This window comes from Manacus vitellinus, unplaced genomic scaffold (assembly GCF_001715985.3).
Source record: "Manacus vitellinus isolate BGI_N305 unplaced genomic scaffold, ASM171598v3 scaffold_5_pilon, whole genome shotgun sequence".
NCBI lineage: Eukaryota > Metazoa > Chordata > Aves > Passeriformes > Pipridae > Manacus > Manacus vitellinus.
The window spans coordinates 17,370,462-17,391,177 of NW_021940682.1; the positions used below are offsets into that span (position 1 = coordinate 17,370,462).

At 42.2% G+C, this 20,716-nt stretch overlaps 1 protein-coding gene across 1 annotated transcript; it reads left to right on the forward strand.

The window, feature by feature from the left end:
• The first annotated feature begins 416 nt into the window (after window positions 1–416).
• XPNPEP3 (X-prolyl aminopeptidase 3) lies at window positions 417–17,276 on the forward strand. The gene is made up of 10 exons (XM_029963417.1): window positions 417–444; window positions 1,338–1,454; window positions 3,962–4,369; window positions 6,240–6,442; window positions 7,267–7,329; window positions 8,667–8,780; window positions 11,134–11,219; window positions 11,864–12,047; window positions 13,501–13,621; window positions 14,410–17,276. The coding sequence occupies exons 1-10, from the start codon at window positions 417–419 to the stop codon at window positions 14,574–14,576; spliced, it is 1,491 nt and encodes a 496-aa protein (XP_029819277.1). The 3' UTR covers window positions 14,577–17,276.
• Window positions 17,277–20,716: the final 3,440 nt, after the last annotated feature.

Below are 20,716 nucleotides of genomic sequence, written 5' to 3' on the forward strand. Positions count from 1 at the left end.
CCCCTCGGTCCGCTGTCGGTGCTGCCTTCAAAACGTTGCTCTGTTTAATGCCCGCCGTGTCCTCTCGTCTCGTTGCGAGCTGCCCTGTTTGACTGCTGTGTACGTGGAGAGAAACAGTGGAGACACTTGTTTTAAACTGAGCTGCCCAAAAAGCTGCAGTTGTATTTCACCGCCTGGGTCTCCAGTCAGGCATCACATAGTGAGCGCTTCGTGTTTTGACAACTGGTTGTCGTGCATAAGTGATCTTCAATTAGAGGCCAGTCATGCTGGCTCCCCCTGTAAATCCACGGTCTGTATGTTTTGCTGTAATCCCCTGAGTCTCGGCTCCCTAAAGGGCATCTGGTTTGTTTGTCTTATCCTTGCTTATGCTAGTGAAGACTTAATTACTGTGTGTTCTAAGAATCCAGTGCCGCGCTATGGCAACACGAATTGATTTTGTAGTAGGTGCATGGGGACAACCACTTTTCAAGACACCAAGTAGACGTTTACCCTCTGATTATCTTCTCCTTCCACGTGTCTTGATGATTTGTATCTAGGCACAAGCAGTTTTTCAGCTGCAAAAGGCTGTGGCTGAGAATTCTAAAGTTGGTAAAGTTTCTGACAATTCATGTTTCATTTTAGCTTTTTTCTTACCATGCCCACTCCCAGCTCCCAGATGTATGCTTATGCTTGTAATTTGCTTTAAAACTTGACTGCTTTGGCTGTGTGGATTTGGAGGTGGGACACATAACTATTCAGTTTGGCTAATGTTACTGTCCAGTAAGTTGAATACATAAATAGGGACTCTGGAGAATCTTTCATACAGGAAAAAAAACACCACATTGCTGTATAAACCTGTTATTTGATGATTTCTTTGCTGTGTTATTAGTAAAAAAGAGAACTGGAAAGGCCTTGGAAAATGTATAGTTGTTCAAGGTGAGGGATATTTTTTGAAGACATAGTCAAGAAGAAACAATATACAGGTGTTGTGCTTGGAGCCCTGTGGTGTTTGAGGGAAGCAAGGGAGGGAGAGCATCAAGTACCTCCTGAACACCGAGTGTATGAATTGGGATGTGCAAACCAACAGAGCTTCCTGGGTTTTCTTGCTGGATTGTCGGGTTTAGCATCTGTTCGTTTCTTTCAATCTGTTTTATGAGTATTTGATCACTAGTTGAGTTGTGTGCACATTGTTTCGTAAACTATGGTGGTACACAACAGATCGAGAAGCTAAGCAGGGATATTTCTGCCATGTAAGTGAAGGAATGCTACTAAAAGTCTGAAGACTGTATTAGAATTCAGCAATTTTCTAACTGGAAGGGTTTTTCTCACCTTGACGTGATGCATTTCTTTTCCTCCAGTTTGCAAGTCATGTGCTCTCCGAAGATTTTCCATCCAGCCTGCCCAGCAGAAGAAGATTCCAAACCGGTATTTGGGCCAGCCCAGCCCTTTCACACACCCACATCTGCTCAAGCCAGGTAAGGTTTGGGCACTGTGTGAGCGGGTTATTGGTATTCATTCTTGTCTCTGCTTTTTTGAGCACATTGATTTGCTGCATCATACAGTTGTCTGGAGTTTCAGCTGTTTATGATTACCTTCATTAGGCAGTAATTATATTTAGGAACTAATTTCCTTGTCTGAGATGATACTGATTCCAAAAATAGGCTTCACGGATTTGCTTTTTTACCTTTTTCTCGTGGCGTGCTCAGGATCCTTACTTGGGTGCTGCAGACCTTTCGTGGCAGTGGCATTTTGGGAGCTCATTGTCCTGAAAATACACATGATTTTTATTAAGAGTGAGTCTTTTGTGCAAGCTGAACTGCCATAGTGTTTCATATAAAGGTGCCATTCAGAAAAGGTGACTGGGGAGGTACATTGATAGATGGACACCACTTGTCTAAAGAATGTGCCCTCTTCAGAGGGGATTCAATGTGAGGAAAAGGGGAAAAAGAGACTTGTGACTATGAAGTTTGACAGCAACAGTGAAAAAGAAACTGAGGTTTTACATTTTTTTGAGATATATGAAAATAGGTAGCACATAGGTATGAGATGACCACAACTAAATCTAAAAAACTCCCTAAAAATATTTAAATATATTCAAGAATATGTCCAGGAAAACATTCTTTTCTGTGTTCTTCTTCCACAGGTGGGTATACAGGGAGAACATATGAATATATAAGCATATACTTCTATACTTAATTGTAGAATAATTCAGGTCAGAAGGAACCTCACAGGTTAACAGGTTCACCCTGTGCTCAGAGCTGGGCTTACTTCAGCACTGGATCAGGTTGCTTAGGGCATTGATTGACAGCTCACTGTAAGTGAGGCCGACCCTTAAAAAGTACTCAAAGCTGAAACAGTGGAAGTGAATTCTAGCTGCTCATAGTATTTTTCCTTTTAATAAAGGAGAGGTATTTTCCTTAAAATAATATGACATTGTTTTATTGCAATTATTGTTTTAAAAAGCAAATGCCTTTAAGGCAAAGAGAATTTCCAGGCCTCACAGTTGGAAGACAGCTGGGATTCCCATGTTCCACTGTATTGCAGCTTCTAAAATTCGCTGGACTGTGGCAGTTAGAAAGCTGACTGGAATGCAGTGGAACATAGGAAATTTGCAGTATAATATTGCAGAATTGTGAGGTCAGATTGCACTACAGCAGTTTCTATTTTCTCTGTAATTTCCAGATCTAGAGAGTAAAACAAATATGGTGGTTTTATTTCTTTGTTGTTTTGGGGGGTTGGGGTTTTTTAAAGACTTTTACACCTAATAGGTGTTGGGAATGTAAGTTTTTGAAAAGGTCTAAAATTTAACACAAATACAGCATACATAGTTTTCTTAAACTCTTTTGTCAAGGAAAAACATTTTGGATAGAAGTTTCCCCTCCCACTGCTCTTATGCAAGAATCCACTTGCAGTACAAGTCAAATGTAAATTTTTATTCTAGAATTAATACTGCATTATACATTAAAGAGGAAGAAAAGATTACTGAAGTAGAAAGTGAAAAGTATCAAAATGTAGTCTATGTTAATAGAAGATATTAGCCAACCTACTGATTAAGGCTCTTGTATTAATTTAGATCATAGTTAGGGAGTCTCACATTTTTAAAAATACATACTTCAGCTGTTGTTGGTCGTCCTTTCAACTTCAGTCTGGTTTTGGTGAGTATCTTGATTGCTGTACTTCATATCTTTTGTGACTGGAACAGTTTAAAGAGTTCTTTCATCTAAGAGATCGTTTGTTCGTGTCATTAGAAATATAGAATTTAACTTTGGAAAAATCTGAATTGTTAAATATTGAGAAAAGCTACATCTGCCCTGAAGAAGATCCCTTCTCTTAATCAGAGTCTGCCAGCCTGCAGTCCGTGATTTGGTTCTGCCTGGAATCTTGTGACTGGTTAGACTCTGCAACCTCTGTGTTTCTGCATGATCTCCCAGAATCTGTAACACTCGATCTGCCCCTTATGGTTTAGAACAAGTCATTTTATGAGTTGACTTAGCGTGTATTTGAACAGACATTCTAACTTTATCTGAGGGAATTAATGCTCAACCTCAGGAGACAAACTTCTGTTCAATGTCCAAATGCTGTAAAACCCATCAGTTTTTAGTGGTTAAAGTTCAGTTTGCCTCACCCCTTCCTTTTTATGTTTTTTTTTTGCATGTTTCTGTGCCAACATCCATCTGTTTTGATTTTTATCTAAATCTACCAGGTTTGTGATTTCTACCTTTGCACAGAAATACGTAATACAAAATCCAATTGGCTGAAATAAATTTCTGTCTCCACGTGATGGAGAAGCAGTTTGAGTGAGAATGTGCTAGAGGGATAGAAGCTGAAGAGGTGCACAAGAAAGCAATGGAAAGGCTTGTGAGGGATTACAGTGAAGCCATGCACATGTAAGGCATCAGGGAGTAGGCAGGAATCAGGTTACAACTAATAGAATGTCCTAAGTGCCTTGAATTTCTCCATCTGATTTGTTTTGTATTCACAGGAGAGGTAACCCCAGGATTGTCACAGGTGGAATATGCTCTTCGCCGGCACAAACTGATGGTGTTGATCCAGAAGGAAGCCCATGGCTGGGATGGATTGGACCACACAGTGATTCTGCTATCCAACCCCACGTATTACATGAGCAATGACATCCCCTACATTTTCCACCAGGACACTAACTTCCTGTACCTCTGTGGGTTTCAGGAGCCTGACAGCATCCTGGTGCTGCAGAGCGTTCCTGGCAAAGCGCTGCCATCCCACAAATCCATACTTTTTGTGCCCCGGAGAGATCCAAAGCGAGAGTTATGGGACGGGCCCAGGTCAGGCCCAGATGGGGCCATTGCTCTCACAGGAGTAGATGAAGCTTACACCATCGATGAGTTCAGGCACTTGGTGGCCAAGCTGAAAGGTAACAAAAAACAAAGGGGAAATGGGATGAGATGTGGTTTTCGGGGTCTGAATGGTATGGGTTTGGGAGGTGACATCAATTCAAGACTGTAATGAACTTGAGGAGGTGCAGTGGTATTACTATGACAAAGGCAGTTGGAAGTTCTTGTTAGTTTGTTGAGGGCCACCAGTGGAAATATGGTTTTTGCAGAATCACAGAGTATGTTGAGTTAGAAGGGACCCACGAGGATCATCAAGGCCAACTCTTAGCCCTGCACAGGACCACCCCCAAGAATCACACCATGTGCCTAAGAGCATTCTGAAAATAATAGTTTTTTCTCCCCTATGAATTTCTTGTGCAGACTGTCATGCAAATGGATACACATCTGTGAAATGTTAAGGAACAGGATAAGCAAGAACATACTAGTGTTCTAGTCATATCTATTTGCTGACAGAGCCAAAACCAGATGAAGTATAGGAAACTTGAAGGTATGTTATTCACAGTAGACTTGGAAAATTATCCATACAGGGAGTTTGTTAGTCCACTCACATTTTTTTAGCTAGATGATGACTTGTTCTTGAAATATGAACACTGCTGTCCTCTAGAAGTATTCCTTTGCATTTAACATCACTGTGTTGCCTCAGTACTTATAATCCAGGGGGAACTTGAGTGCATTATAAAACGAAGCTGAAGAACGCTTATGATAATATAATAAAGGCAAGTGCTTGGGAGGGGGTCAAACAACTAGAGAGAGTGAATTTTGGAGCTTTATGGGACCTAGTTACTTTGTTTCAAAAAAGGATTTATTGAAAATAGATAAGTCACAGAAAGGGCCAGAGGGATGATCAACAGTATGGAGTGTGTGAGATACATGCTGGATGAACCCACTTAGCTTGAAAAAGAGAAAACAGAAGTCAAGGTATGAGATGTGTATGGTTGTGGAAAGCACAGAGAGGGTGAGTAGGAACAATCACTTGATGGTTTTCATAATTTTAAAAAAAGACAACACTGAATGAAATGATCACATGGCAGGTTTTGGCACCTTCTAAGTTGTAGATCACTCATGGAAGGTTTGGATTGTGAAAAATTTTTAATTCTACGGGGGAAAGATCCATGAAAAGCAGTAAATCACTGTTATGAAGATGCAGCCTTGAAATGAAGAAACCAGAAGGTTGATTCTGGGGAGCATGTGCTAATGGAAATACTCTTTCATAAATGCCCAGCTTCTTAGACACTTCCTGTAAGCACTTGCTAATGGTTACTGTCCCCAAAGAAGGGGGCCTAGGTGGGCATCAACTGTGACTCACAATGGCTTTTCTACTAATTTCTGTTTAAAATGTTCCTGTGGGGAGAATGTGGGTGCTAACTTTCATGTTCTAAATAAATGTCCACATAGTTAAATGTGTTTGTCCTGAGTTAGTTTATCTCAGAATGGTTGAAATAAGCAGTTGTTCCCCAAAGTGTTCTGAAGTATAGTTGATCATGACCCTGATTCCATGGGTAAAAAGGTAAATTGCCTTACATCAGAGGGGACAGGCTAAATGACAGAACGATTCAGAATGGGCATCACTGCAGTGCAATGCCTACTTAGATTACACAAGTACAACTTTGACAAGATGTGTATATTCAGTGTTGGTCTTAAACCCCATTATTTGCCCAGAAGTGGCGATTTGTGAAATCTACTTGCTATGAATTGGTAATCTTCCAAACTTAGAAGAGATTGCTAGAATCCTGTGACAGTGAAAGTGTCTATATGGTCTGTCAACGCAAATTCAGAGGAAATTATTTGTCTCAAATATAGCAGCAGGTCTAATTTAGGAGGAATGAGTCTGTTCAGTGTGAGGAGGACATTTCTACATTTATTTTTGTCTGCTTTTGTTTTGTATTCCAGGTGAGTCAAACATTGTTTGGTATGACTTGACAAAACCAGTGCATCCAGAGCTGCACTCTGACTACCTGCAGCCACTGGCTGAGATGAAAGCTCGGAGCAAAAACCGCATCCAAGGCATCCGACATTTAGTGCAAAACCTTCGGCTGATCAAATCCCCGGCAGAGATTGAAAGGATGAAGATAGCTGGACGGGTGACAGCAGAGGTAAGGGGGTCGTGTGCTCTGCAGATGAACCAGTGCATTCTGTTGATGGGGTGACATTGGTTGGAAGGATACCTTTGGTCTAATCTGTTACTGAACTGCTGTGTCTCAGCCGTGGGCTGGGCTCGGCTCCCTTCACGTGACAAGGAGAAATGGGAAGGCTGCTTGGACAACCAGCTTCTCTCAATCAGTGTAACTCAAGCAAAGACAAGCCAGCAGCTGTTAGACTTTGTTTAAAAGCATTATCTGATCAGGGGTAGCCTTTTCACTCTCTTAACAGCTTCTGCTCTGCTTCCCCTCACCATTTTCTTTCCTGTCTATTCTGTTTATTTTGAGGAAACAGAATTTTTGTGAAGGCTTTGCCTATGTATGTCTTTGTATTCCCCCTTCTCCCTCAAATACCTTTTGAACTCATTGGCCATTTTAAACAAATGTGACAGATAACTCAAATGCAATTATGTTTTTGTAAATATTATCAAAATAGATAGCCAAATAGAAAAGAGAGGTACAGCTTGTCCTTCTCTGAAGGAAAAGCTACGTAAGGCACTCATACGTGAGACAACTAAAATGCCGACCCACGGGATCAGCCTCAGCCATCTAATCCTTTTTATCAAAAACTGGAGTCAATCAGCTCCTAAATAGAGTTTCATGGGGAACAGATTTTAATTGGTTCTAGTCTTGACAGCACTTTGCACTTTCAGCTGCCTCTGGTGTTCTGGGCCAGCTGATCTTGAGCCTTCCTCAAAAGACAACAGGTTAAAAAAAAAAAAAGAGCTTCTCTCAAATTCAGGCTCTTTTGCTAACTGAAAGGCCCTTCTTTTTCATAGGCTTTCACAGAGACAATGTTTGCCAGCAAATCCCCAGTGGATGAAGCCTTTCTATATGCAAAGGTGAGTACTTTATAGCTGAAAGTGAGATAGAAGGGCTGGATGTTGGTTATCCTTCCAGCAAACGAGAAGTGTCCGATCTGTTTCTAATGTGTCTCCCACCATAGCACATTTCTTCTTCACCCAAATCTTGGACATGCAGAAGAGTCAGTGTGAGGAATTCTTCAGCAGTACTTCCAACACCCTTATTGAAGGAGCGTAGTGGTTGTCTCAATTTGTCTGCTATTAATATGTTTTTCTACTATATTTGCATACCAAACCTGCTAAACAGTCAGACATAGTTATCTTATCCAATGATACAGTTCTGTTGTGCAGAATTAAAGTAGTTATAACACCTGTTTATAAAGCCTGCTTCTCTTGCCTCTAGCCTCTTACTACATCAGATTACCACAGCTATCTTGAAGCAATTTAGACACCTCTCATTTACAAAATAAGGACTAATTGGCCTGCACATTTGGTAAGGAACTTCATGAGGAATTGCAGTGAGATGCCTGTATGAGAAACATCAGCAGGATTTGACCCTCTATTTATTATGACATAGATGGGCCCGTGCTGACGTGGCACTGAGCAGCAGTACTGAACTGTAAAGAAAACTAATTAAAGTGTATTTTACAGATCAATTTTTCACTCTAGATCAGGATGTAAAACATACATTGCTCCATGTATGCATCTTGGAGTGTTCTGTCCCATGTGATCTTGGTAGTTATAGAAAAGAGGTGCTATTAATATATTGAGGGTCTTTATAGATGTAAGTTCAATTCATTTCCATGCTTCCATCAGCTTCATCATTCAAGAAGGGTAAAGATCTTGAGGCCTGTGGTGCCTTTTTCTTACATCTCTCAGACATCAAGGTAGTGCATGTTTTCAAACCTTCTTAGTTCAACAGCCATGGTAATAGAAACTGCTGTAAATATGCTGGTACTTCGTAATTTTAAAAGACAGCAATAAAACATGACTATTGTCATGCTGACATTTAGGATCTTTGAAAATTCAGAATGTTATATGGCAAATAAGCATTTTTTCATGTAAGAACAAATCCTTACCTGGATGCATGACAGTGTAATGAATTTCATATGGTATTGAATAGCTTGTACCAGAAAAAGCTTCCATGACACTAGATGCAGGCTTAAAACACTCTTGAAAAGTGGATTGTTCTGTATTTTTTTCTCCAGCGTTCTTGGATGATATTCAGGCTACTTTCATTTAGTAAACTCACTTTCCAGTTTCACTTTGTGTTGTACAAATTAAGAAAACAGTTGTAGGGCATGGATTACCTAGCCCTAGGGCAGTTAATCACCTGAAACAGCACTAATGTTCTCCTCTCTGAATTATTGTTCCAGTTTGAGTTCGAGTGCCGGGCCCGTGGTGCTGACATCTTGGCGTACCCCCCTGTTGTTGCAGGTGGCAACAGATCAAACACTTTGCACTATGTGAAGAACAATCAGCTCATCAAGGTAACCCACCTACTGTCCAGTAACTTGAAATGCAGAGCTGTGACACATGTATGTCCCCTAGCTGCTCTTTGTTTTGACTAAACGTATCAAAGCACTTAAATATAAACTGAACAAGGGAAAGGAGTCGTGCCCTGGTTAGTTTTTCTGTCAGTGGCAGATTAACTTCTCTTCCTCTCCTCTCTGCACTTGCTGCAGTATTTTCTGAGCAGTGGAAGGCCTTGCAAACAGGGCTGCAAATAATTTAGCGAATAGGTTTGCTCTCACACTGTGCACAGCAGGGTGTGGTGCTGGGTGGGTCACTGGCCTCACAAAAGAGAGGAGCCACTGCAGAGTGAAGGCACCTTGGGAGATCTTCTGCTGTCACTTGCAGTGCTTAGTCTTGCTTTGCAACATAAGGGGCAATAGTGCATTCCTGCTCTGGTGAAGCTGAAAAGCATTTTGGTCTGCATGTAGGCCAGCAAAGCAGGGAACGGGAACAAGGAGGGAAAGGATCAGCGTTAAATGTCAAGAGGTGGATTATATGGCTTTAGGTAAATTAATGTGTTTTGTCTTATTTTGAAGATTCTCCTTATTGAATTTAACCCTCTCCAGCTTTCCTGACAATAGACCTTTAGATTCAGATAAGTATTTTCAGGAGCCGTATTTCCCCACTGCTCTGCTCACTATTCACTTTTCAGAGGAGCATATTTTTCCTCTGTCTTAATGCAGGATGAAACTTTCCCACTAGCATTGTCTTTTCTTGAAGCTGGCATCTAGCAGACCTTGAAATGATCTGCAGAGACAAATGTACAAAAGATATGACAGGCTGCTTTTGGCAGAAAGAAGCCTCCTTTGTTGTTCTGTCATCCAAGGTCAGGCGTGCTGATGTAACTCCAGTTGATTCTGTTAAAGTTGTTCGGTTAAGTGACTGTCACTTGTTTTTTTTCCAAACTATTAAGTAGGAGGTTAAACCTGTAAACTTGACTCTTTCCTTGCCTTTGTGTGCTGCTTCCTACAGCTCTTGTTTCCAAATAGGCTAACAAAGTGTCTAATTTGGTAGGAATCTGAATGCATCATTCAGTTCACCATTTAGTGGGCTCAGCTTTAAAGAAAGAGGACAAGAAGCACAACATAAGGCACTTACTGAACAATCAAACCACAAGCAGAATTCCCTTAGCCAATAAATTGTTATTTAGCTTGTTTAATTGCTTGGAAGATGGCAGGTGCTATAATTTCAGATTTTCTGCAATGGATTGAACCAGCTATTCCGAAAAAGTTAAAAAGTACAATTTAAATGGATAGTTAATGGCCTGTCTATTCAGTGGGATAGTGACATCTGCTCACTGGTAATTTATCTCCTGTGTATCTGTTTGTGGCACTTGACTGTACACAATGATAATAGATAGCACTGGAAGTAGCACTAACAGTGAAATTCTGCTTGTTATTCTTTCCCTGAATCTGCTAGAATTATTCCTTGTCATTCCACATCATGGCTACTGGCACAGTCATGGATCTGTGGAGTGAATCTCTGTAATAAAGTCCCTAGATTACATGTACTGTAAATCTATAGAGAATTTAATCCAAACTTTTTACAGATTCCACTGCTCTATTTGTTGTTAGCTTCTTTAAGGAGGGAGAGCAAAGCAGTGTTTTTGTTCTTGGCTCTTTGTCTTCCTTCTGTGTGACTTTTTGGGAGATGTGTAGTCAGTGATTTAATTGACATTAACAGTTTTGCTGAAGTGAATCAGAGGTTCACATCTCCAAAAGCTGTTTCTTCATCACCAGACAGATTCAGAAAGATACCTTAGAAAAGGATGGGGAAGATGATTCAAGCTATTCAATAGTGCATTTACAGCAGCAATACACTGTCAGAGAAATTATTTTGCTGGGTCCTCCTCTCCTATGACAAGGCTAAATCTGTAGTGGTTAGTGATCTTATGGATAGCTCAGAAATAAATGGGTTTTTTGCAAAACCCTTCTGGCTCAGTCACTAGCAGAGGACTTCTAGTGGAAGGAGTCACTGGTGTAATTTGCAGGAGTAAGCAACTCAGGTGTCAATGGGACTGAGAGAGCAGAATAGTTCACGGTAAATGTCTTTTTGCTCCAAAATGTTTGAAAATCAGCATGGTAAGGGTTCAGACAGTAGATAAGCATAACAGTCAGAGACTACCTCGCAGAGAAACAATCCAACTGGAATAACCTGTTTAAAACCTGGGGTAGCACCTGGGGTGTTATTCTGCAACAAGAATTCACACCTCTGCTACTACTTTGTGAAATAAGTGCATAACCTCCTTTCCTACTCTCAAACAGAAAAAAATCAGTTCAATTAATAGCTGGGCTGACCCACACAGCATTTTTTCTTGTTATTCTGCAGGATGGTGAACTGGTCTTGTTAGATGGTGGATGTGAATTGTCCTGCTATGTGAGTGACATCACACGTACCTGGCCTGTCAATGGAAGGTATGCCACAATAAGGTTTTTTGAAGGACACTGAGAAGCTCTTAAATAAGTGATGGATGGAGTGTATGTGTGTTTAATCTGTGTGTGAGTAGTTTTAACGTGTCCCATTCTGTGGTTCTTCAAAGTAATCAAATTATATAAACTAATCTTTCAGCATGAGAAGCTGTATTCCCCACTGCCTCATTAATTACTACATGAATATGGGTGATCATTGCTATTTTCAGCTATTACAGCATGCTTAAAGTGCAGAGAGGGCTTTTTTGTACGTTTAGCTGTGGCTGACTCCAGTTGTATGTGAGAAAAAAGGAGTCTTAGTTGACATGTACGTCGCTCTGTCAGTCATGAAATTGCTGGTCCGATATCTCTGTGTTTGTGTGTTTGTGTCCTGTATTTTCTTTTTCCTGCAGTAGCTTGGCCTTGCTTTTCTTGGGGGTTAGGCTCTCAGGTGAGAAACCCTGCCTCTACACGGTGTATTGAAGGGCGTGTTGCAGGGATGCTTTGTCTGGCCTTTCATATAAGGAGACAGTTGCTTTGCTTTCTGACTTTTCCTGCTCCAACATTGCACTGAATCTGTCCCAAAGATGTGTTCTGAGTAGCAGTTTAATTGTGAGATATGTCCTTTGTTCCTTCTCAATGGTCTTCAGGTTCACCAAACCCCAAGCAGAACTATACCAGGCTGTCCTGGATATCCAGAAGTCCTGCTTGAGCCTCTGCTCTCCAGGCATGAGTCTGGAAAATATCTACAGCCTCATGCTGAGCCTTATTGGACAGAAACTGAAAGAGTTGGGTGTCCTAGAGAGCAGCATCACTGACAGCCATTTCTTCAAGGTACTTGAAGATTTTTACTCCAGTTTACCCTTACTAAGCCTGATTATTTTCTCCTTGGGTAGTGTTAGTCGCTTTAGTTTGGGTCAGGAATGTGTTTTTGAGATGTCTTCTAATTTTTGCCACACACTGTGCTATAATTCATGTTGTGGGCTGGTCTCAGCACAGGTCTGGATTTCTTTCAAGTCAGGGCTAAACTTGGAGATGTGTTTCAACAAATTAGTCTGAAGTAACCCCCCAGTCTTATATGCACACAGTGTGAATATTTGTTCTCGGCTCTTGCTCTCACTCTGCAGATCCATCCCCATTGCTCTGCATTATTTGCCATTTTGCAGATTCAGCTTTAGACCACAGTCTGAAGGGAACTGTAGGGACATAGGCACTAACACAGAATTCTGGGTCCAGGACTGGCTGCAGGCAGTTATCTGTAGTTTTCTGATTTGTTTAACATTGCATAAATCTGCAGTACCACCAAAAGGTGCAGCCCATTCTTCTCAGTCATTCCACCTGCTGCCTCTTCTGCACCATTTTGTGTCAGTATTGGGATTCACCTGGTAAACAAGACTGGGAAACTCGCCTGCCTTATTGCTGAACGTAGGGACAAATAAGATTGGTTTGCAGTTACATAAGTTTATCCAGCCACACCCACTGCAAACCTGCACGATTGCTGATGCCAGTACAGGAAAGACGGCAGAACCAGGTGACGGCACTACCGCTTTTGGCAGCCGGACAGGTTCCTGCCGGATTTGATTGTCCTACGGTGCCGGTGCCATGGCAGCGGCGGAGGCTGCCGTGCCGTATTCCCTCGGCAGGTGGCAGCACAGCCAGGCGGAGCGGCGCCTGCAGCTCAGTCCTCTGGGAATGAGGAGTGTGGGGAGGGGGGAATGAGGAGGGAGGAATTAGCTCTTTGATTCCCCCTCAGTAGGGTGGGTGATTAGGATGGTGCGGGGGGAGGCGGTATCTGTGTCCTGTAGAGGTGGATTAAAATCGTGCTGTAGCTACGTGAAATCGGCACAGCGTTTGCTCTGCCGTGTGTAGGACCTCACTTTGCCACGGCACGGAGCAGCTGTATCCGCTGCTGCCGTTGTCAGGGTGGGCTGATGGAATCATGCAGGGCTTGGACGTTTAAGGAATAGAAAGGGTTGGGGCAGCAAAGCTCAGCGCACTGAAAATTGACGTCTTTCCTGACATGCTGAGATGGAGATGGGCTTGGGCTGTTCTTTTCAGCGAGGGGGAAGGGCAGTCTGCAATGTGCTCATAATGGGCAACTGGTGCTGGTGGGTTTTGGGGGCCATCCAGTTCTGGTAGATGTAAGGCAGTCCCTGGTGATCTGGTCATCACAGTAAGGCTGCTAGTTAAGCACACGAGTATTCTGTCTCTTCTTCCTATCTTTTTTGTTGGAATGAGTTGGGCTGTGTTTAACTGCCTCCGTGACACCTGTTCTGTCTTCTGCTAGGCTGTCCGAAAGTACTGCCCACATCATGTGGGCCATTACTTGGGCATGGATGTTCACGATACCCCAGATATATCCCGGTCACTCCCGTTCCAGCCAGGCATGGTGATAACCATTGAACCAGGTAACAAGACATGCAGTCAGTGGTGGACAAAAACATGCAACACTGAGGATAACAGTGTTGCTTTCAGTGTTTAGTTGGTACCTCAGACCAAAGGTTTCAGGTTCTTTCTGGTGAAACTGAAAATTATTACAGTATTGGAAAGCCTTAAGTTATTCCCTTCCCAAAGTCATTACAGTATTAGAACACCCCATTTCCTTCCCAAACACGGCCAAGGTGGAAGTAGACTCAGGCAGCAAAGTATTGTGGAGCACAGATGCAGAAAAGCAGAGTTGGTTTGCTTGTACTGTGTTCTGTGTTCCTGAGACTGAACCTCTACCATTGCTGGTGGTATAAGTCTCAAGCATTACAGTCTGCAATTACAGGCATTCACAACTTAGCTTTGCAAATTGGGCATACTGCAATGAATCTTTCTTTTTACTTGTCACTGTATTTGGAGCTGTCAGCTTGAAACTGATATTTAATGCTTAGCTCTTCTCTCTCTCTATTCAGACCATTGTTAAAATCATCATTGTGAATGTGACATTGAGAGCAAGAAGTGCAGAAAGGCCAGGTGTAATTGTGGAAGTTTTTATTAATGTGCTAATGTCCGAGGGCACAGAGGGACACTTTCCTTCCTTTGCCCACCAACAGCCATGAGTGAGGAGAAAGACAGTAACTTGCCATATTAAAAATTTTTGGGATCAAATGTTATGTTGCTGAAAATCCAAACCTGTTCTCATGGTGGTGCAGTAAGGGAAAGGTCTTGTTCTGGAGAGTGTTGTGTGCTTTAATTCCCTTTCTTCTTTCAGGCATTTACATCCCTGAGGGTGACATGAGTGCTCCAGAGAGGTTTCGTGGCATTGGTGTGCGCATTGAGGACGATGTTGTGATAACAGAGGAGGCACCTCTTGTCTTGTCTGCTGACTGTCCCAAGGAGATCTACCACATCGAGCAGATCTGTGGCCGCAGCTCATGATGCCCCTTCTCTGCCTCTTTCATCCTCCTCAGGATATGCAGCCCTCCAGGGATGCAGGTCCCTGTAACTGGCTGTAGTCGTCAAGTGATGGAGGGCATCGACAGTTGATGGCTGTTTCCAGGACTGGGGCTGGACAGTGGAGTGTAAAAGGCATGGGTACTGAGGGATGAAAAAGCAAAGCAACCTTTTCTGTATGCATTTTTCTTCTGATTTGTGTTGATGTTGAGCTGTTATGGGACATGGGGGTGGATTCATCCCTCTGCTGTGTGGATCCATGTGTTCTGGTCCCGCTGGGGGTTTGAATTTTTTCAGTGCCAGCAGCAGGGCTTCTGCTTGGTCCCTCTCCAGATGTATAGGTACAATTGCTGAGACCAGGGCCTCGTTTTTTCCCATTCAGCAGTAGTTCACAACAGTCAGATTCTAAAAATAAAGCTTTGATAAATGCTGTTTTGGGATAATAGTGTCAGACAGATTTGATTTTTGTAGAGCCATGTAAGGAGGGGGTTTGGTAATCAGGAAGATGGGTTTGGTGGAGAGGTGGTTTTCTCTGAAGCCTGTGGAGAATGCTTTTGGTATTTTAAGGATAAGAATGTGTTTGGGCCTTGTTCAGGCATATGCAAAAGAGGCCTGCAGTAGGGAAAAACACCTTGTCTGGTCTTTCAGCTTATTGGAGTGTTTGATAATTTCAGAAAGGCTGAATGCTCAGGCATTTGGACATACCCGTTCTTACTGTCTTCCACATTCCCTTCTTTCTGTCCCAAAGGTCCATTCCTTTCTTCTATTCTGAGTCCCTGTCTACCCTAGGAAGCAGGGCCGTGTTGGCTGTGCTGGACTCACCTGGTGAGCTGCTGGCTGTCACCTAGATGTGAGGTGTCCAGTTCTGGGGCAGTCACAGCACCTTTCTGGTTTATGCTTACTGTATACTGAAAGTGCCAGCAGCTTCAGCAGTGTGTTTTTGAAGAGTATGTCCTATGGTGAGTGTCAAGTCTTTACACAGCTTTTATGTGGAATTTAATGGAATTTAAAGTAATTCTCCTTTTCAGAACTCTGAGGGCATGATCACAATTGCCTTTTGGGTTTTGCCAAGTGCTCTGTGATAATACTTTTGAGGCAGCTGCTAATATGATTAGGGGCTGGGCTAGATAAGGAGTAAAGAGGAGAGTTGTCTACCCTCAATATCATCACCCAGTATTACCACCCAGGCTATTGTTTGCCTCTAGTAAATACATCTACTAGAGGCAAACACGGCATCTGTGTATTTACTGAAAATATTTTGACAATCAACTATTTAACATGTCTGAAAAATGCTTCTCATCAGTGCATCTCCTGTTATTTATGCTTGCTGCTGCATCATCTTACTTCCTTTCTGATGGTAGCTTTCAGTGCTTTTCATCTGTTATTCTAAATTTCCTTTTTCTCTTCTTTTCCTAGATTGTCTGTTTTTGACCCACTAGAATGTCACTGCTTCCTAATCCATTTTATGTTGCTACCTCTTCCCCAGTTTGCCCTAATTCCCCATAGTGAATGTAGCCAGAAGCATGTGGGGAAGGGGGTCAGGGTTCTGGAGTTTGATCTCTGGCTCTTATGCTGTGTGATCTCTAGTGAAATCTGTGTGCTGTTTTGGGGTTTGTTGTTGGTTTTTTTCGTTCTTTCCTGTGTTTCATTTCACTTAGTGAAGGCCAAATGGACAGTGTCTTGCATCTCTCATTGCAATTTGATGGGAGCTGGGTGCACACACTGGGGTTTGAATTTTGGCACCTGAAAGGCAGACAAGACATGCCATAATTGTATTTTCTAAACATGACAAAAAGAAATGCCTTTACAGGGTTTAGTGTATCAAGTTTCACCTAGTTAAGAGGATCTGCTAGTCTTTGATGGTAGCATTTGCTAAATATTCAGGTGTTGCAGTGATAGGTACAGTGTAAATTGTTAGAAGGAAGGCTTGCTAAGTGTGGACACAGACCTGATGAATACTTTTGATGAATACTTTCTGATCTGTAACATGTTTGTTGTTCCAATTACACCTGTTAGAGCCATATCAACTGGGCCAAATATTGGGGATTTTGGAACTATGTAAGAAGCTTAAAATAAATTAATCTGAGAGCTACATGTGTGTGCTGGTCTGCACATCTGCCCATATACCTAACAGAGTTAACAATTGTACTTACTGTAAATAAGCCTTTTAAGTACATATTTGAAAAGATTATTTTCAAAATAAATTTATAGAAAGTCATTTCTCAGGCCATCAAGTTGCATGGCTGTTGAATAGATATAAGTACCTCCAGAAAAAGCATTATTTTTCAGGGAGATTTATAAATTACCTGTATCTTGTCTTGGACTTGAAATAACATTGCCAAATGTAGGCACACACAGATTCCTACTCCTCTCAGGAAAACCCTGCAACTTGTGAACACCAGTAGATCTTATGAATGCTGTAGATGAATGTTTCTGTCAGTAAAGAAGCGTTTGTGGCTCTGCTGAGTGGGGAGTAATGGATCTGCTATGGCTGCTGTGCCTCACTGTGCTGTGACTGATTTAGGCCGTGCATATTCTGTAATTCTTCTTTTGGTATCATGGTCTGTAATTCTTCCACTGTGTTCAGCTATTTCTTCAGCATAAACCTCTGCTGTTCTGAATCTATTGTTCCACGTAAAGAGTGCATTTTGCACAAGGTAATAAATCTACATCCTATGAACCTAAGTTTTTGAAGGCCTTTTCTTACTTGTTGCAGAGATGAATAATCTGGGACTTACACACATGCTGCAGTGTCCCTTGAAAACAACAAATCCTTCAGCATTTTAGGTGACTTTCATCAAGAAACTCTAAAGAACCCCTTCTCTGGCTGCAGACAAGGCACATACCTGTGGTGTATCTCCCCTGTTGCTGATTCCATTCTGCCAGACTTACTGTCTGCCTCTGCCACAGAAGAGATTCCTCAGTCCAACCACTTGGGTGCAGGAGCAGCTCTCCGTGGCGGCACAAGTCGACAGCTGCCTGATGAGGGTGTTGGTGGGATCACTGGGAGCGAAAGAGAAATTGAGGTCTGCGCAAGTTCACTTGGGGACAGATTTTGTTTCAACTACGGCACAAGTCTTAAGGGCATCAGAGTATGAGAGAAAATGAGAGCCAGCCATCCCTATGGAGAAGCTGCTTTGCTTCCAGAGGAAACCTGAGAGACTTCTGGCTTTCCTGTTTCACCACTTACCAGGGGACTGCTTTGCCCTGCAGAGAACTGGTAAAGTCCTGTTGTTAAAATACAATCTGAGCAGAGGTACCAATTCGCAGATATGCTTCTGTCCTAAGAGTGGAAAGAAATTTGGCATTTAACACAATTTGGCACTCTATCTCTTTTAGAAAAATAAAGTATGTTTTTCCTAAAAGTGCATTCATTATTTTGCAAAGGAAGCTGATGGTGTAGGAAGTAGCAAACCGAGGGAGCACGGAGAGGAGAATGGAGGTTTTGGGGAATGTACAATGCAATGAGAGAAGAATCAGGAGAAGGCTGCAATTTGGAGCTGCAGGTATGTGTGCAGGGGGATGGGAGAGCAAGGAGAGAAAAACAGGGCATAAAATGGCTATTCAGTATGTTGTCAGAATGGTGCAGTAGCTCCAGAAAACTGGTTATGCTGTTTCATAACCCTGATTGATTTGTCCTACTCAGGAGGGAGGAACAAAGGAGTCAGATTGTATTGATGAACTTGGTCTTAACAGTTAGTTTAATTATTTCTTTTAAAAATCAATAGAATTATCATATGAGAAAGTTTTCTGCAGTTTTGTGTTATTGATCATGTGTCATATTTTAAATAATGTGAAAGGGAAAAAGTATGTTTCTAGGCAAAGTCTTCATTATGATGGAGGGAGCAAGGCTGAGGTTACATGCTCTTATGCTACCCAAATTACTGCTTTGGAAATTGAGTAATTACTCCCAGGAGAACTACCATAAAGCAAAAAGAGATAGGGCTAAACTTGGGGGAAAAAAATCTATATGAGATAAATGACAAAAATGTTTTAATTATGAGGAGATATTTAATACTTTGTGTAATTGAATAATGAAACTCTGCACTGCAATAAACTGACAGTTTTTAATTTCTTTGAAACTGAGTTGTGCAGAAGCCTATACGGGCATCTCTTCATTAGTATGCAGATCTAAACTGCATTTAAGTTTATAATTCCGACATCATTACAGCACCTCTGTTAAACCTGCTCCCTACATGCATCCTCATCCTCTGCTTGATTAGAAATCACTGTTTGGACACTGTCACAACGCTGGCTCCAGGAGTGGGTCTGACTTATAAAATACGTTGTGTTTCAGAGGTATAATAATAAGTTACATTCTGCTTTAAAATGTATAGTTGAAATGGTCAGTGAGGCACTATGGGCTCAATGACACTCAATTTCTCCTCTCAGGTCCTTTCTCCTTCTCAGAGTCTGTTTTGCTGCCTTAATTGCTGCCAACTCTGAGCCTTCCTGCCTAGCAGCCAGTGGAGCAATGAACCCTTGTTTTCCTGGGACAGCTTGGGCCTCAGCCCACCTGTTTCTCTGAAGCATCACCCGATATTTGGCTAACCAAAACCAGGCTCTTCAGAAGACAGGCAGAAAGGAACAAGGAAGAATTTGCAGGTCCTCCATGTGTGTTACCTTCACTTGCTGACTCATACCATGTATGCCTTTTTAACTACCATGACAGAGTTATCCATTAACAATGGCAAAGGAAACAATTCCTGTCTGGGTAAGCCTGATGAAGAGATTTTTGAACAAAAAGTTAACAGGCAAGTTGGTTGTAGAGCCAGGAGTGAGAATTACTATTATAGGCTTCAATATGTTCCTTCCAAGGGGGGAACAAGTTGGGGAAACAAGTAGCACTGCAGAAGCGATGTGCAGTATTGGTTTGGGAGCTTTTTGCAAAGGCTGGTCTCAGACATGCTGTGCTGGGCCAGAACTGACAGTGGTTAAAGCTCTGTATTGGGTTTTTTCCTCTCAAGACCATGAAGAGCCTGCAGGTTTTTAAGGGAATCTCTGTTTTTCATGAGTCAGGCAGGAATATCATGGCAGCAGAAGCTGAGAACACTCAGCCTGTGGTTCAACTAGAAGGAGTTGGCATTACAGCAAAAACTTCTGGAAATGCAGCTCTTTCCAGGGAAATAGGCTCACTGCATTTTTTTTGCTGAGTAAATCAGACCAATGTGAACAATATTGCACGAGAGGGAGAGAGGCTCAGCTTCTTTTTTTTCCCAGCAGAGCAAGGCTTCTCCCTCTGTGTACCTTTTGGAGATTAATGCAAAATGGGATAGGCCACTGATCCAAGTTAAGATTAAGCAGTCTGACTCTTGTACCAGGAAATAGTTAGCAGATGTCAGGTAATCTCTTATCATGTGAATATTTTACTCAGAGAAGTAGTGCTTTAAGTTTGGGCATAATATACTTTGCTTTTTTAGTCTAATTTGCACACAGAGTGTAATATATAACATCAGTTTTGCCTGTGGGAGCTATAACCAACATCTCTGTAATTAACAGTATTACATCTCAGTCATGTACACGTAACAAATACAGTCATTCAGAGAAAGCACGGTTGTTAATGGCACAGCAGGGGTTGGGGTTTAAGTTTTCTCGATGCAAGTCTTGTTCCAGGCTACAAAACCTGATGTTCCTGGTACTACCTGTGAACACTCTTTCTTTTTTCCTGTTGGCAGACCAACCATTTTTATTGAGTGGCCTCTGCGGAGTTTGTAACTTGTGTTGACATTTCTGTGCTGTTGTCCTAATGTGTCATCAGGATCTGCTTAACGTTTTCAACATTGCTTCTTGGATAGACAAGGTTTAATGAGGCATCAGGGATTAGGAGAGTTCTGCTGGGGAGCCAGGTCTGGCTGGCTCCTCACGCACCGTGCGTGTGCTCCGTCAGCCCAGCTGCACATGTCTTCTTGTTCTCTGAGGGACAGAGAGGCATGGCCCTAGTCATGGCTCAGGAATCTCCAGTCCTTGCACCCCCATGCAGCTGCACCTGTCATGGAGGCCTTAAATCTCCAACTGTCCTTCTGCTGTTCCCCCTCTGGACTTGTAGAGGTACCAGCCTGCAGCCCAAAGCCGTAGCCTCCAGTGTGCTTGTTGCACTGACCTGTTGTCAGATTCCAAGAGGTGCC